Below are 18,106 nucleotides of genomic sequence, written 5' to 3' on the forward strand. Positions count from 1 at the left end.
TCTGGGCAACCTGTGCCAGTGCTCAGCCATCTTCAGGAAAAGGGTGTTTCCTTTGTGCAGATGGAATGAATTCCAAATTTGTATCTTCCAGAAGTCTGCCATGAAGGGTATTACCTTCATGAGGGCATGAGGTGCCTCTCCAATGTATATATGGAAGACTTACACCTCATGCAACAAAGTTTACAGCAGGTGTTGATTTCTAGGCTTCCAGCACCTTTTTGTTCCAACAGTTCATGAACAGCTACACAAAATCTTATAAAAAGTAGCACTGGAGATTCTCAGCCTCTTTTGAGCCACATTATTTTAACCAATCCACAAAACACAGGCTCAGAGAGCTGTTTGCTAATGTTGCCTTCACAACTGCATTTATGTAACCATCCCTAAAGCAGCACCTTCCAACTCCAGCTCTCTACAAACACATTTTGGAGGTCACTCAGAAAAGCCTCAAGTAGTCAATGTGGAGCAATTAAATTCAGGCTGGTAATTTATAACAGAAAACCAAGCAACCACAACAATTTTACCCATTTTCAAAAGACATTAATCAAGATACTAGCAGCATGCCAAGTACAATGTGCTGTTCAAACAACAGGCTTAAACTGGCAGCACAGCTCTTAAGGCACCAAGGTTAGCCCAGGGGCCCACATCTGCTCCAAATGTGCACCTGAAGGGTGGTCACAAAGCATTTAACCACCACCCTTTGAGGCAAACTCTCCCACTCATCAGGAGCCAGACTACAAACCAACCCTCAGCTCCACTCTTAACTATAAGGCAAAAGAAGTTAATCTGGCTACAGCCCAGATTCATGAAATTAATTGGCAATGGCAGTGGCAGCTGCCAGCTCCACCAGCACCTCAAACTGCCTGAAGCAGCCTCAGAAGTTCAGTGAAATAAGCTCAGAAAGATTTTAGAATTTACACTACTGCAAAGGCCGAATAGCACAGAGTATTTGCACATTACAACACAAAAAGATAACATTACAACAGATAAAGGAACATTGAAAAAGAAAGAAATGCAATACAAGATGCAGTTCCATCTTCAGCATTTCAACAGCAGTCACAGTGTGAAAGGAAACACCTTCCCTTTGGAAAAGCAAATGGGAACTCACTTGCTAAGCAAGGTCTGTAGTGCTTTGTGCAGGTGTTCCTTCAACTCCTGGGACACCTTCTCCCCCAAATGAGCCAGGCAGTCTTCTATTGAGCTCTCTGGATTGGCAGGGCTGAACACTGGGGAAGTGTGGCAGTCAAATCCTGTAGTGGTAAATGCTGAGAGAAACGAGCACACAAAATAAAATTAAATAGATTCCTATAAGAACATCAACAGTCTTGGATTTCTTATCCCAGCAGTTAACACAGTTTACATGAGGGATGAAGAAATCACAGCTCTGTAGTCAAAGCATGTTATGAACGAATCATAAACACATGATCATAAAACAACATCCAAACACATTCTGAAAGTGGTACTTACGAGCCCCAGATGACTTTGAGCTGCATTTCCCCTCCAGCTCTTATTTCACAACTGCATCCCAGCCAGTAACTTTCCTGAATGTGCAGCTATTCTCAATTTTAAGCTGATGCCAACCCTGATGGAGCAGCAAGGGAGCCTCTCTTCTGTGCTAGAATTTGCCCACACATGGACATCTCTGCAGCAGTACTAGAGTATCATTTTTTTAAAGCATTATTTTGTTCATATAACCTTTTCCTTCTCTGTTTAAAACTTCTAAGAAAGCTCTCTATGAATGAACTCAAGAGTCTTTCTACTTCAGATTTCCAATTTGCCATACACATGCAAAGCAAAGACTGTTTTCAAATCATCCCTCACTGGGCATCCTATAAAAGCCACATCTACACATTCAAAGCATGTCACAAAAAATAAACCTGCTGGAAGTGAGAAATCTGATGGTTTAAGTCCACACTCCTTGGGATATTGGCTGCTGAGGACTTCTGCCATCAGCTGCAGCAGCTGTTTACTTTTCATTATTTATAGTAGCCTATTAAATGTCATCCAGTTGTTTGCTTTGGCTGGGCTCCACCACTCCAAATGGTGGCATTTAACTATTTTACTTCACGTGACAATGTGTAGAAATCTTGGGGGGGGGGAGGAGGGTAAAGAGATTCAGTGCATTCAAAAATCTCTTTAACTGGAGTACCTGTTACAAATTAACCACCATTACAGTGCTTAGAGATTATGGATTGAAATGGGAAAACCTGAAGAGCACCTTCCAAGATTTCTTCATCGAGACGTTTTAGCTCCTCCTCGATTTCTACTTTGATCTTCTCCAAAGCCTCTTTCTCCAAAGCATGTTGGGTCATAAGCTGTTGTTGAGCCCCTGGAAGAAACCAGAGAAATCATTCAAATGTTTCAATTCAATATTTCAAACAAGGTAGACAATGGAACATGATACTGAAATATTAAATTATTAAGGAGTTCAGGGTGACAGTTCTGTTTCAGACAGTGACAACTACAATCCCATAAGGGAGCCCAGAAACACATCAACTTCCAGGCCTGTTCAAGACAGAACAGGTGCTTTAAATATTAAAAAGAAAAAACAGATCTATAAAGTTACAAACAGAATATATAACAGCTCTAAAATCCAGCTTATCTTAAATTTAAGACCAAGCCCAAACCAAGGCACACAAACAAGCTGCCATTAAACCAAATACAGTCACCATCAAACTACACCAAAACAAAGCAGACTGGCATAAGCTTGAGTTTTAGTAGCAAAATAAAAAATGTATGTTGATGCCTGCAGAATCTACCAAAATACTCAGAGCAAATATGCAATGACATCAATGAACAGTCCTGAAATCTGTGAACCTTGCATCATTTCCCTGGTCATGAGGATCTACAGGCCACAATGAAATAATTTAAGACCAGGTTTACAAGTAAGACTAAGGGCAAAGGACCCCACAGTTGTCAGTTATTTGTCAATTCTCGTCTCCTGATCAAGCAATTTAGGAATTTGAAATGGCTGCATATCCCCAGAAGTACACATGCCATGGACTGGGATTATGAATACATATCCCATATGCTGACTCTGGATATTTGGTCACAAAAAGGTGTTTCAGCCATCTAAATCATCTTAATCATTATGCTGAACCAAAACAGACACACAAAACTGTCTCCAAACAATGCAAGATATTTAAGACAACTGTCTGCTGAACGTCAGCCTTTCCAATATAAGGCAGTATAACTACTCAAGTAACTTTTATGGGATGGATCCTAATGCAAAGACCAGATGCCTGTGACAGAGCTCTTGCTATTTAGCTGCTTTTAATTTGGGTTTGCTCATCTTTATTTCTTCCATCGGCTTTCAAGCACATCTTCAAATCCCATTCTTAAGGCACACATAAGAACTATTCCATTAACTGCTCTCTTATTTTCACCAAATTTCACTGAACCAACAGCCCACCACCGAAATTTTCTTCTTCCTTTCATTCCATTCCTTAAAATGTCCTACTTAAGAGATAAAATGGATCTCTGTTATATCCAAAGGAATATAAAAGTGAATTTTCTATCAACTTACTCCCAAAATAAATAAATCAACAAATAAAATTGTCAACAAAACTTCCCTTTGCTTAGTAATCCCCCTTCCAGCCATTTCCTTCCCTAAGTTTTGGGTCAGTTATCAGCCCTCATTAGCTTTGCACTCTGTTACATTCAACAGCATCAGTGACTGGGTTACCCCAAACACATTTTCGTAGCTCTCTCACTTCTGAATGTTCCTCAGAATTTTTTTGGGGGGGACTTGATGTTCTCTCACACCCCTGATTTAAATACCACCTCCAGGCTGAGCTTCTGATAACGGTTCCCCATGTCCACTGTCTCTTACTCATTCACCCACATACTGACAATCCAACCTTCCTCACCCTTTCTGCACCTACACCAACTGCTACAGCTTTCATTCCAAATCTTCAGGTAAGTCCTGTAACAGCCAGTGCAGCCTCCTGGCACATCTTTCTTCATTCCTGTTTCGAAGACATTAAATCATAATTTAGTGGTCTTATGAACGACTGTTTTACGGTCCATTTTCTTTGGGCTGTCTGGGACTCTCTTTAACTGTTCCTGTCCCCTTTATGGACACATAATATCACTAATTTTCACACCAGAGTGCGTGAAAACCCCAAAAGCAGTTCACACACACAGCTGTGCAGTTAACTACACACAAGTGAAGCACACTGTGCATTTTCTGTATTTCAAGAAACACTGCACAATGAGACTTTCAAGGTCTCCTGCAATTGAAAAATAGGTTAAAAACCCACAGAATCAAGCCACTGAATGTGTGTTAATACTCATGGATATCTGTGAGTCAAAACCTTTCTAAACCAATGTGTGATAAGTCAGTGCAAAATGTTTTCATTTATTTATGTGACCAGTCTAAAAGAACAAAGCACAGCCAGTTTAACTCCATTTTACTTAACCGCACACGTGCAGAATAACTTTACTCAGCTTCTTAAATCCCTTCCCAAGCAGCCTCTCTTTGTCACTCTGAACCACAAATTCCAGAGAGGAGCAAACCCTTCCTCCTTCAGGTTAATGCCTCGTCAGTCCCTTTCAGTCGCCTCTTTGAGTGAAGTGCAACAAGTGCGTGCAAGTGCAAACCCCTCCCTGAACCTGCGCTCCCCCCGCGCACGGAAGGGACGAGGGGGTTCGGGAGAGCACCGTTCCCACGGGACTGATGTGACGATGATTGCACATGACAAGCTGTCACACCGGATAAGAAGTCACCCGGAAAGTGGAAGGAAGAGAAATTCCACTGCTGCCAGGGTACAAAAGAGCTGTTTAGATAATCAGCGCCGCAGTCGATGGTTTCCATCTCGTAACACCCACAACTCTGCAGCAGCTGCTGATTCCGAGAGCACCTGACTGTTCAGTCATGCCAAAATATCAAAGCCCTACCCCTCCCACACCAGTGACTTTGCACTGTTTATTCCCTCAATTATGAATGGACTTCAGCTTTCTGCAGCTCCTGGAGGTTGACCAGCACCAACAAAAATCGCACGCGGTGTTGGAGAACAGCGCATTCCAACAGCAAAGGTCCTCAGTGAGGGGTATCTTTTTCCTCCTTCAGACAACTCCCAAGTCTGTTTGCAAACAGGCAGGATAAAACAGCAAAATCAGTTTGTAGCAGATGAGAACATATGTTCATCATTTAATGATGCAAATGGTCACACCCTGGGGCTTGTAAGAGCCACAAACGCTGAGCGCTTTCCTGTGCTCAAGAAATGGTTTTGCCTCTTGTGGGCTTTGGGTAAACCAACCCTTCTAAGGCCTCTTCCCAACCCAGAGGCTCAACAAACCTCTGTTACATGGTCTTACACAACAGGTTGGTGCATTCTACTTTCTATTTATGTAATAAATGTTCCCTTTTGCACAGCTATGTTCTCGTTAAGATTTTGGCTTTCAGGTATTTGGAGGTAACACGAAAAGCAGAGGAAACTGTGTTCTAGAAGTCCACCCAGCGCCTCATCACTGCCCATCAGACTACTGAATAAATGCAATACTTCAGCAAAACTCCACTGGTAAGGCCATTCCAGAAGTTTGGTAAAAATACAAGACTAACCCGTTCCCCAGGTTGGATCCCAGGAGGAGGAGGGATGGGAAGTCATTCGTCAGAGCTGGAGAGTCTGCACATCTGACTCTGCAGTGCTTGTGCCAAATACTGCAGCTAACCAGGGACAGCGGCAGCTACAAGGAGAGATCTCTTCACAAACATATTTATCCTTTAATGAAAAGGCTCAGCTTAAAGAAAACTAAAAAAGTCTAAAATATTAAGAACCAAAAAGAGACAAGGCATTGCCAACTAGCGGGTTTTTTCTGGTTTTTTTTGTTTTGTTTGCTTTTGGTTTTTTTGTAGGCAGAGAGGAGACTTAGTCAAATGGGAATTCATATTCCTGGAGGGAATTCACACCCCAAAAATTCCCTTTCCTCCCCTCAGTTCAGGGAATAGCTTCCTCATTACCATGAACTCGACTGGTCTGACTACAATGTGTATTTTTTCAGCCAAAGTAGGTATGTTTTCCTTAAGAAGAAAGCCTCTAACAAATGAGTTAATCACCTAAGCTAAAATCACCTAAGAAACACCTTCATTTCCTACAGGGACAGAGAATGAGGAAAAAAACCCCATTTTTCCCAGTAACCCAGATCAACACTGCTCAGCTGTAAGACGTGTGTGGGAAACCACAGAAATGGCTTGATCTCCAACTACCTACAGCACTTCATACAGTGATTCCAAAACAGATAATAAATGGTCAAAAGAACACAATAACTGGATTGAAGTACTGTGGGTAGCAGGCACCTCAGGGAAACTGAAAAGCTGTCAAAACCTTGTTCACCTCTTGACTAATCTATGTCACCATGCAGTAGTGGCACTGATTATCAATCTTCCAGATGTTCTCTGAGTTAAGGGATTATTTGAGATTTCTCATTCTGTCAAGGAAAACACAGAAAAACTGTTTTCATTCATAACCTCTGTTACAGCCACAGGCTCTTGGGGTGGTATCAAAACATGGGGAAGTACATTAAAAAAGAGGAATACACTAAAAGTCCCTCCTTGATGAAACACAAAGAGGTATTGATAATACAAATTCACTGAATCACAAAAACAAAGTACTTTGACTCACTTAAAAACCAAGTAGTACAAACAACTTCAGCAGATGGAAGCTTCTGTAATGAGTGTAACTTCAGGGGGAAAAATGTAGAGATGTTTTCCAATATTTGATATTTATTTTCTGTGTATGAACCAGTAGTTACAGGTATGGCAAAAAGGTCTAAAAAAAGTACTAAAGCATCTCTCCACAATCCAATGAACAGACAGCTGAGAGCTTCCACACATTTTAAATATATGCACTCACTTGTTGCCTCAAACCACATGAACTTACACAGGTGAGATCTTACTCTGTGTGTTTTATCAATTTATCTGAGCAACTGGTACCATCCACCTACCTGAAAACCTACCAAAAACTAACAGAATTTATTGCTGATGGACTTTGTTTCTAATAAACCAAAGTGGCTGTTATGCAGAATCACTGTTCTGCCAAAACTAACAGGAAAAATCTCTCAAACATTTCCCAGTCAAATTTGCTGGATTTTCCTCTGGAGGTGCTGAAATCCACTGCAGAGAACTACAGAGCTGTAACACTAAAAGATTGGTTTGTCCAATAAAACCATCTTTTCTTCAAAAGTCTGGAATACCACAGATGGTTCTCTCTTCAGTCCCTGCATGGAAGAGAAGAGATCCAAACAAAAATTTGGAAGTACTAATCAGGTGTTGACTTAGATTGGCCTTATTTGCTTGAAGCTGAAAGTGATTTCAGCATTTGTAATTGAAGCATCTTTCTTGCAACAAAATCAAGACCAACCAAGAGATCCAAAGGGAAACACAGGAGGTAGTTTTCTGTGTAATTTGTCTGAATTTCTATTCACTAAATAAAAACCCTCTCAAAACCTTCAGTCTTGCAAAACATATTATGTCTGCAAAAAGGAGAAGTTTTAACTTGAAACCTACCAAGTAACTTAAAGATTTATTCTTATCTGAGTTTTTGGAACAAAAAGTCACACATCAGAAAAAGAACTCTTTAGTAAGAAATGCAGGAAGGCAGAGGTTGGTGGCAGGTGATGGGAGGAGGAAAGGAAGGGGAAGGGACAAAAGCATTTAATCTCTCCTACTGGTTCTGGTAGGATAAGAGAGAAACTTCCAAGTCGTGTTGGGAAGGATTGGGTTTTTGGTTGGGTTTTTTGGCCCATCAGATACACTCTTTGGTTTAACTGGACTGTTGAAACTTTGCTTGAAATCTGGGAAACTGCTGCAGAAGGAGACTCTAGAGCAGTACAGAAATACTAACAACACCTTGAAAGCAAAGTGTGCCTTCTTTCCTTATTTCCCACGTTCTGTACACATGCAGTGGAAAGGCAGAAGATCCTCCAGCAGGTGACACAAGGAGGCTGTAATCAGGATCCTGCATTGAACTGCCCTCTAGAGGAGTCCCTCACTCTCCCACACTGAGGGAGACCAAAGAGGTTAAAACTACGAGGGCAAAGTCAAACTAGTCTTTCTGGATACTCCCATTATAATGTAACGTGGTTCAGAAAACAGACTAAGAGTAAGGGCTCATTTGGATTTAAAAAGAATATACAAAGGGATGTACCATAAACCAGGGTCAGTGTCTCACTGAAACATAAAATAGAGAAGTGTTCTGCACCTGAAAAGGAAACAGGCAATAGCCCAAATCACTGCTTCATTTTTTCCCATGACAGGTCTGACAGCACAGGAACCAAATCAAAGCAAACCAAGATTAAGCAACAGGTGCTTTTTACTGAAACCCTCTCAATTCACAATTCAACCAATACAGAGTAGAAAGACAACTAACCAGTGTTTTGGAAGTGCCACAGAAATCAACAACGGGAGGAACTTGGGATCATCAGACTGATGATGGTGCTTGAAAACCACACTGGCAAGCAGGATGCAATGCCAACCTGTTATCACCACCCTGTGTCGTAGTCACCAAACCCCAGAAGTTTCCTCCTCATGACGGGATTTTAGACAACAACTGTCCATTTTCATTTACTGGCTCTCACATCTCTCTTGCTCTTACCAGGTTCTCAGACCACGCTGTAACACCCATCTGTGCCCCAGCAGTGCATTAGCAGGGCAGGAAATATCCATTATGGGTATCACTCCTCTCCTGGGGGAGAACACTGAGCACATGGAGCAGAGTACAGCAAGGAGGCATCAGCCCCCTGCCAGACAACAAGGAGATACAGACTGTATACAAACTACTCAGCAGTCAGAGAAGATGGACACAGTACCTCTAAATAACCACAGGGCTGCTGCCACACATATCCTGAGAGTGCAGGGAAACACTCTTTGTTCACAAGTGAGGAGAGAAGAAGTAGGAGAAAGGATTTTTAAAGAGTAGCTGTCAGACAAATGAAAGCTGTCGGGTGCATGGAAAGCGGAAAAGCACCAGGAAAGGAGAGTCAGGAAAGAACGAAACAAATCCTGAGGCAGAAGGATAAAGTGTTTGCACTTGGTTCAACACAGCCTGAAGTCCATCTAAGGCTTTACAAAATAGTGAGAAACAAGATGGCAAATTAAAAGTAAGGGGAAATTATTTTATCCAGAGGCTTTGATCAGAAAGCAGTAAAAATACTGAAAGAGAGATCTGTTTACAGTGAAAGATGACCAGGGGAGGGGACATTGTGGGCACTGCCTGGTATTGGGAATGAGGTGGGAAAATGTAGGAAGACTTCCTGTTTAAAAGGGAAGGTTTCAAGCAACAAGGATGAAAGAACAGATCTGTAAAGTATCAATGATTTAGGGTATTTTAACAGCAAATCCAGCTGCAGCCTGCTGTCACACAAGCTAACATATCTAAACAATATCTGAAATGTAGACTCAACAGTTATCTGCACTCAGGAGCTTTAAAGTCCTCTTACCTGAGTGCAAAATTTTTATTCAAACATTTGTAGCTTCCTCTTTAGAAAGCTTTAATATTGCTCTTCAATTCAAATTAGAAGCTTAGAGGTTTCAGTAATGGGAATCAGTTGAAGGGTTTCCTCTCAGCTTGCAAATATTTCAAAGGTAACTACAGCCAAATTGTTTTTAGAAAGCTTTAACAGTTTCCTTTCTGGATCTTGCATTTATAAGAACAAAGCAGACTCTTACACACCAAACCTTTATATGTACTCAACACATTTCCAGTTACAGCCCAGTTGTAACTGGATGGGATATTCAGAATGAGACATTATTGCTAAAATAAACACATTTTTCAACTGGGGGTTTTATGAAACAGCATCTTGGCACTAAGGTGCCTCTCACGGACCACAGATCAAAGTGGAAGTAGCAGACATACCTTAAATATACTCAGACTAATTTTATGAATTAAATACACTAAAATTAACTTTATGAATTATACATCATACAACCAGCATATGCTATAGAGGCTTTAGTGCCAAACTGAAAATCATTTCTGTCATAACTTTGATGCAATCTTTTCTTTCCAGGAATTCCTCACTTCAGGACAGTTAAGGTCAGTAAATGACACAGTATGCATTCTTAAATGCTTGTTCAAAAAAAAAATATTTGAAAGGCTGTCTTTGTCTGGTTTGGGTATTTTTAATTCTCCTTTAAGCAGAATAAATTATGAATCACAGGAACTACTAGTGACTGAAACATCATTAAGAAGTGGCAAGTCACCCAAGCAATCCTGAGAAACAACATTGTTTAAGTGCTTGCCACCACAAAACAGAGAAAAGCTTCACTCCCCAGGTTTATGTCAAACACACAATCTACCAGACTTCTTTTATTTTGCCTTCTATTTATTTATTTAACCTCTTTTATGCATAGACCTGTTCTGGAAGAACCATCTGACTCCAGGCAGTCCTTGACTTCTTATAAATAAATAAATAAATAAATAAATAAATAAATAAACAAATAAATAAATAGGTGCAGCATAGGCCCGGTCTCAGCACTGCCACTGACTGACAACAACAGAAGCCTCAATGTAATAGGGCAAAACTATTCAGCACAGGAGATTACTCAAGCCATCACTCAGCTGGTAAACACCACCTCACCCCTGCTCACTTCCACTTGTGTCCCCAGAAGAGCAAGCACGGGCTCAAACTCAAAGAAGACAACATATATTCATCCCTCCTGGCCTGAAGGCAGCTGCTAAAACCACTTACTTGCTTCATAAACACCAGTTGACGTAGCTCAAACTAAAACAGTCATCTACATACAAACGGCTTTGTTTCTATTTCAACTGAAATCCATTCAGTTCCCAGGGAATAAAACAAGAGATGCAGCACACCCAACACCAGGCTCACACACCCAACACCAGGCACACACACCCAACACCAGGCTCACACACCCAACACCAGGCTCACAGCCCAAGAACTAATCGCAAGCAGAGCTGCACGAGCAAACGGTACAGATGAATATGCAAATGTTACCTTGAGCTGGAGGAGGAGGAAGAGGAGGAGGAGGAGGAGGATGCTCCTGCGGCTTCTCCTGTGCTAAGAGCCCCAGGTAGCTGAGCACTACGTACTTGGTTTCATAGTGGAATCCTACAGGCACGGCAGCAGCGGACGCCATCGGGTTGGCGGCAGTGTCCTGGTGGGGCACGGCAGGAGCGCTCCGGGGAGCCCGGGGAGGCTGCAAGGGGAGAGCACAGGGTTTGCTTTGGTTGTTTGTGAACTCACACGCAGCCAGGAATGACGCGACAATCCGGAAGCAGTATCCAGGTTTTTGCCCTGATATCCCAGGCATTCTTATGTTAATAAGAACCGTGCAGAGCAAACCCAGCTGCGCCCCGGCCCAGCTCCGGCCTGGCACACGGACTCTCACCTGGAAGCAAACTGAACAGTTCCTCCTCACCACACGTCCTCCTCCCAGCACCTCCCAGCTCAACCACACAAAGAGGTCTTGGAGGATTCTGAAGACCTACTTAACTACAGCGTGAGGTTGTGAGGAATCTCTCCCCCCCTGAAGAAGAGAGGAGGAATCTCTCTCTTCCCCTGAGCCTCCCATGAATATTTTCCCAGTTCTCTGCTTCCTGAGGTTCACTGTTATGATGCTTAAAGGTTGTAATGCAGAAAAAGTGACCACAATTGCCTTGAATTCATTTCACTGTTCCAACAGCAACAGAAAACATATGGTCAACAGAGAAAATTCCACACTATTGTAGGGATTGGGAGAACAGATGGTTGTGTGTCCTGGATTTCTCACCCAGACATTAATAAGTATAAACCAGAAAGCCACACCTAACAGCAACATCTGGCCAAAGAACCTCCCTGTTTTACTCTTCTTTTTCATTGCTTTTTTTTAAAACATTCAAATAAAGAAGCAGGAAACACTACAGTGGAGAGAAATTGAAAACAGCCATGAAGGACAAGGGAAAAAAACAAAACCTCAGAAAACAAGATGAAGTGGAGAGAAGAGTCAAGCAACAGGTTGAAAGGATGTTCCAGATTAATCAACATGTTTTAGCTCTTTTTTTTTGGGGTGAAGTCTGGATAACTATTTCCAACATGCTATCAACTTAATGAATCAAAAGGTAATATTCAGGGGTTTATGATAAACTCTGAAAGTTAAGTTCTCCATGACTTCAAAGAGTCATCCCCAAACAAGCAGTAGCCTATTCTTGGCCATCGGAATGAATGTCCAAAAGAAAGACACGCAAAAAATGTCATACTACTAAAGAGACACTGAAAGAGCCAGACAATTTAAACAGTGTGAGCCTGCAGTTGCATTTAGAAGAAACATTTAAATCAAGTTTAAAGTTTAGAGCAGTCAGAATGAGCAAAATGCTAAATACAGGGAACGGAAGTTGGACCATCTCAAGAGAGTTCTCGATTACGCTGGAAACGCCTCGAGATTAAGAGAGAAAAGCCAGGTTTCAAACCCAAAGCACAGGCTGCAAGTGATGGCTCGAGATTAAAAATAATAATAGTAAACTGAGCAAGCAAAAGAAAAGCCCTGGCCTGTCTAGCTATTCGAGATGTCTGGGCTAACTTCTAATCCCTCCTCCCTGAAGAGGAATTCGGATTACCAGCAGTTGTACAGTGGTTACTGAGGATAAACAGAACTACAACTGTGGCATGGTTGCTGTGTGAGTAGGAAGCTTGGCAAAGAAAAATTTACCCATCAAACTAAAAGCTGCAAAAGGAAAAGAGTTGGTGTAAAATTGGTGAAGTGTTCTTTCTTTAATCTTTAGAAACTCTGGTTTCTGAAACTCATTCAGTATTGAAAACAGAAAAGGACTCTTTCATGAAGACTGTACTATGGCAGCCCTGCCTCTTGCACCACGTCTTGGAAAATGCCTGAAAGCCTTTACCAGAAAGCCTCAGTTGTGTCTTTCCTGCAGCTCGAACCAAAGTAACGATTTATTTATGAAGGAAACAATGTCGAAACTTTAAGTCAACCCTCATCCTTTTTCCCTTGGAGCAGTAATCCTACATTTATGTTGCCTCTTCCATCCCAGAATGCTCCAAGGGCACCGTATCCTACTTCAGAAAAGTAAGAAATCACAGCAGAGATAAAGCACAGCTTTTGCAAAACGCACAGTTATCCCTCAGCCGCTTCCATAAACGGAGACTTTCATAAAACAAGGGGATTTGGGAGAAAGATAACTGCTCTGAGGACTTTAGGATCCCTTAACAACAGATCTGCTCTTCAGACCAGATCCCCATGCACAGCCACCACATCACATGTTCACATCACCAGGTGGGAAAGATGCCGTTCACCAAAAAGCCAAAGCTCCCCAGCGCGTTTCAGCTCTGGTTTGTTCCGCAGAGATCCACGGCCCTGGAATCAACGTGCTTCCTGCAGTGCCTACACAGGGCATGGGAGCCCTTCCAGACAACCTGATCTCTCCTGAAAGAATCAGCCTGACAGACGGTCCAGAGACACCCAGAAACCAGGCTGTGGATCAAAGAACAAATCTGGATGTACGACGCAGAAAACAACAGAAAAAAAGTTGATGACAACAGGCAAAAGATTCCAGAGCAGCACGTTGATCCATGTGCTACAGGGAGGTCTACTTCACAAAAAGTTCAGCTTGCTTAGCTCAGCACCTCTGGAGGGAGGAGGGAAAAAAAAAATAGAGAGAGAATCAGATCACATCTGATTCCAAGGTTTCCTTGGAAAAAGAATGATAAAACCCAGCTTTGGATGAAAAAAATAATCCCTTTGGTCAATATATTCTGAGAGGTACTTTTATACTGAGATGAGAGGGGAGACTTAAGAACTTGAATCTTCAGCTTCACACAAAAGAATGTCATGAGTGGAAATGCACTTCAGAAGCCCTGGTTTTCCTCTGAGACAAGCCCAGAGCACAGCAACCGAATCACTCGTTTCAAACTGTGAATTACTGGTTTTGTTTACAAAAAGAAATACAGAAATATTGACTCAGATACTGTAAATATCTCCGAAAAGGCCATTTTACAGGAATGAGTGGGATTGAAAAAGGGCATGCAGCTTGAGAGACCAGATCAGAGGAAGGAGAGCTTTCCACTAAAGGAGCAAAATGGAAGAGAGTCCAGAGACACTTCAAGAGAATAAGCTTGCACAGGAGATGCAACAGAGCAGAGGAAATAAGGTATTATACAGACTCCATAAGTCTCAGAGCAAGAGCTAGAGGGTTACTTCTGCTTTAACAGGTTCACTGCAGGAATATTGCCCTTAAAAAGCTACAGAGATCAAAATTATCACCAATTGCTCCCTACAAAAAAAATTCACCTTTCTCAGTTCCTGCAGCCTTGGGGGAACAGAAGGCTATACCTGTTGAAGCTTACTGAGCTTGTTACTCCTCCAGCCCTGCTGTCACTTGTTCCATGTGGGCTGAGCTGCTCAACCGACCTGAGAACAGGAGTTCCAGCCAGACTGACATTTCTTCATGCAGTCTGTCACGTCCTAATCCACACAAGAGTTACACATTGGATAACGGGCAAAGCAAGGCTACCAATGAATACAGCGAATATAATCCCCCAGCGATGAGGCTCTGCTGTGTTTCAGCCCCCATCTGCAAAATGCCACCGTGCATCGAGCCTTCCCTGTGCACCACTCAACCCCCAAAATGCACCACAACACTGCCCATGGGAACAGCTCGGCAGCTGCCGTGGATCTATCGTGCACCTCCTCGGCTGCTGCAGGTCTGAGACTTGTCCTTCTGCAGCCTCGTGAAGTATTTCACTGCGAGTTTATAAAGAGAACAGCAGGTGATCAGTGCCACTGTGCATTTCAGAAACAGCAGCGGTGCTGTCACAGACTTGCCTGCTTGTTACAAACAGCAGCACCGCTGCCCTTGGCTTCCACTGGAACACAGAGTCAGGCTGGAAGCTGGATGCAGTTCCCACCTACAGCCCGGGTCACCAGGCCTCACTTACCGGCTACAAACCTAATCACGCCAGACAGCTCCAGCAGAACACCTCCTGTGCTGCAGAATTACTTCAGAGCATGAATGGCCTCAGCCAGAAGCATTCACTGGAGCACGGACAGGCAATTTAGAGAGGCGACAAAATGACGTTCAACTCGTTTTTAGGGCAGCTCGACACCGGAATGCTCATGGTTTGGGTCATCCTCCTGATAGCAGCCTCTGCAACAGGCAACCCCTGCCAGTTCAGCTGTATCTACAGCCTTAGGTTTACACCGTGCTCTTTATCCAAAGGTACCAAAAGTCAAGGAGTTGAAAAGCCACACCCCATATCAACGAGATGGAAAATATCCAAGCGCTCTGCAACCTTACCGGGAGGCTTGTGTATGGATTTCAGATGAGAGCTGCATGTGTGGACTAGTTCAACCTTGCAGCAGTTTGCCTCTGAACACACTTCACATAACAGGCAGGACTACCCAAGGCACTTGATCGTGATCGACTTGGGAGATAAAAATTCTTCAGAGTACTTTTCCAACAGTATATGAGAGCATGACTAAGAGATTGTTTTTAATAAACCGAGAACTGCTGAGTTCAAACATGTCAGTCCCTACTGGAAATGAATCGATATGGCATCCACTGCTGATCCTCTGGTGGCACTTAATGGATAGAAATACTGGAAAATACTATGGTCGTTTATCTGGGCAGTGGTTGTAGTCAACCTTACTGGGAAATATAATTAGAGTATTCCAGGCAAATGGTGTGACTTCTCTTCTAGGAAGAGAAACAAAAACCCTGCGAGTTACCCACTACAAAGGTCCTCGATCCTCTCCAGCTTCAAACTTACCTCACCACAACATTAAACCACGGCAAACCCAGCTTTCACCAACAACCTTCCATTCACTTTCTGCCTGCTTGGACAAAAACTCGGCTCCAAGTTTTCAGCAGCGCCAGAGCACCGTGAGCCCCTCAGTTACTACGGCGATGAATGAGATATTTATACCCGGGCGGGCTCGGAGCCGCGATGAGTCACCGGCGGGGCCGTGCGGGACGCGCAGCCCGCGGCCCCTGCGGCGGGGGAGCCGCCGGCTCTGCTCCTCCGCCCCGCAGCTGCCGGCGGGGACCCGGGGGCTCCCGCCGTGTCCGGGGGTGTCCCGGGGGTGTCCCGGTCGGAGCGGGGACCCCCGGGGAAGGAAAAGGAGGAAGGGGGGGGGGGGGGGGGGGGGGCCCGGCCCCCCGCGGGGCCCCCCCCCCCCCCCCCCCCCCCTCCGCTCCCCTCAGCCCCTCACGGAGCGGGGGCGCGCGCCGTGCCCGCTCCCTCCACCCCCCCCAAATAAATAAACAAGTAAAGGTAAATAAATAAATAAATAGATAAATGTCAATAAATAGGCAGCAAGCCCGCCCGCCCGCCCGCCCGCTCGCTCCCCGCTCTCACCCTACCGTTCCTCACCTGCGGGCGCCGCGGGGAGGAACAGGAGGAGGCGGCGGAGGAGCGGCCGCCGCTCGCGGGTCGCTCCCGCCGGGGGCGGTGTGTGCGTGTGTTTGGTGTGTGTGGTGTGTGTGGTGTGTGTGTGTGTGTGTGTGTGTGGGGTGTGAGGTGGGGAAGGGGGGGAGGGGGGGGGCGCGCGCGCGCGCGCTCGGCCGGTGAGCGCGGGCTCTGCCCTAATTTGCCGCCGCCGCCGCCATGATGGAGGGGGCGGGGGGGGGGGGGGGGGGGGGGGGGGGGGCCGGGGGGGAGGAGCGGGCGCGCGGGGCTCGTCGCGGCGCGTGCCGCGCGTCACGGCTCGCGCCGCGCGGCAGGACCCCGCCCCCCTGTCACGTGACAGGAGGGGAGGGGGGGGCGGCGCTTGGAGTCCCACAGGGGGGGAAAATATGGATGTGGGGGGTTCCTGGCAACCCCTCCGCCTTTTACCCGCGGGTTCGGAGCAAAACGACCTCCTGGCACTTCAGGTTCCGCGGGCCCGACCCCCAGGTCACGTCAGCCCCCCAAACACTCCCTCCCCCGGCCCCCCGCAAGGACTGGGGAGCCGCAAGGAAAACAAACCGAGTCTGAACGTAGTTCACATGTGTTATAATATGATATCATTTAGATGGTGCCCGAAGTAATACGAAGTATTCTCAAGCCCCCAAAGTACAAGATGATTTTCCTGCACTCTATAATTGCCATATGAAAAAAACATCAAAGTTACCAAAGTTTTATAATAAGCTTTTTTTTTTTTATTTTTGCCCCACATAGAAAAGTACGGTAAAAATTAGGGAAATAGGAATAAATCGGGAAGAAGCACGGGTGTGACAAATGCACAGTAAAAATTAAGGAAATAGGAATAAATCGGGAAGAAGCACAGATGTGACAAATGCCGTGTTTGACACTTGATTCCCAAGGAAGGGTTTATTTCTTCCAGTAAATGTACCTGCAGAACAGAAACAGAAGCTTCCTGCCAACTAGAATAAACGAACACTATTACAGGTTATGAAAATCGCCTTAAATTTTGCCAGAAAGAAAAGAATGGCAGCAGCAACAGAACTTCTGAAGAATCACCACATCACAGAAGGTAACAATAAATAAATAACGAACAAATAAATAAATAATGCCTTGGATCCCCACCGTGTATACTACAGTGGAGTGCTCGTTAATCACAGCAGCACAACCATTCCAAGGGGCCAGCACAAGATTTCCCCTATGCCCACTCCACCTGACAGCCAGTGACCTCCAGCCTCCCTGCTGCTGCAAGGCCGTCCTTCCCCTCCCCTTGTCCACCTATTTCCTGCATCCTTTTGCTTTTCCTTCATGGAATCACAGAATTCCCTCTTTCCAGGTCTGGGCTTCTCAGTTCAGCAAGAGACAAGGAGCTGCTGGGAAGGGTCCAGCGGAGGCCACAGAGATGATGAGGGGTCTGAAGCATCTCTCTTATGAGGAAAGACTGCAGGAATTGGGCATGTTTAGTCTGGAGAAGAGAAGGCTGACAGGGGATCTCATCAGTGCACGTAACTATCCTCAGGGTGGGTGCCAAGAGGATGGTGCCAGGCCCTTTTCCGTGGTGCCCAGCGACAGGGCTGGAGGAGCAGTGTCCGCAAACTTAAAACACAGGAAGTTTCCACCTCAACACGAGGAAGAACCTCTCTTTACGTTGCGGGCGGCAGAGCCCTGGCACAGGCTCCTTCCGTGGAGCCACTCCGAGCCGTTCCCAACCATTCCCAACCATTCCCAACCATTCCCAACCATTCCCAACCATTCCCAA

General features: G+C 44.7%; 1 protein-coding gene across 2 annotated transcripts in view; it reads right to left on the reverse strand.

Annotated features, from left to right (window-relative positions):
* BCL2L13 (BCL2 like 13) overlaps positions 1-16,571 on the reverse strand; it is a 41,919-nt gene extending 25,348 nt beyond the window's left edge. Inside the window, exons 1-4 of one of the 2 annotated variants that reach the window (XM_027655371.1) lie at positions 16,318-16,571; positions 10,951-11,152; positions 2,216-2,326; positions 1,106-1,262 (exon numbers count right to left, since the gene is read on the reverse strand). In XM_027655371.1, the coding sequence (XP_027511172.1) occupies positions 1,106-1,262; positions 2,216-2,326; positions 10,951-11,092 (410 nt within the window). In that variant the 5' untranslated portion in view covers positions 11,093-11,152; positions 16,318-16,571. Of the gene's footprint in view, positions 1-1,105; positions 1,263-2,215; positions 2,327-10,950; positions 11,153-16,317 lie in introns of those variants that run through there. The other variant, XM_027655382.1, reaches the window with a different exon arrangement.
* Between the last annotated feature and the right edge of the window lie 1,535 nt (positions 16,572-18,106).

Source organism: Corapipo altera, unplaced genomic scaffold (genome assembly GCF_003945725.1).
Source record: "Corapipo altera isolate COAL_440 unplaced genomic scaffold, ASM394572v1 1, whole genome shotgun sequence".
NCBI lineage: Eukaryota > Metazoa > Chordata > Aves > Passeriformes > Pipridae > Corapipo > Corapipo altera.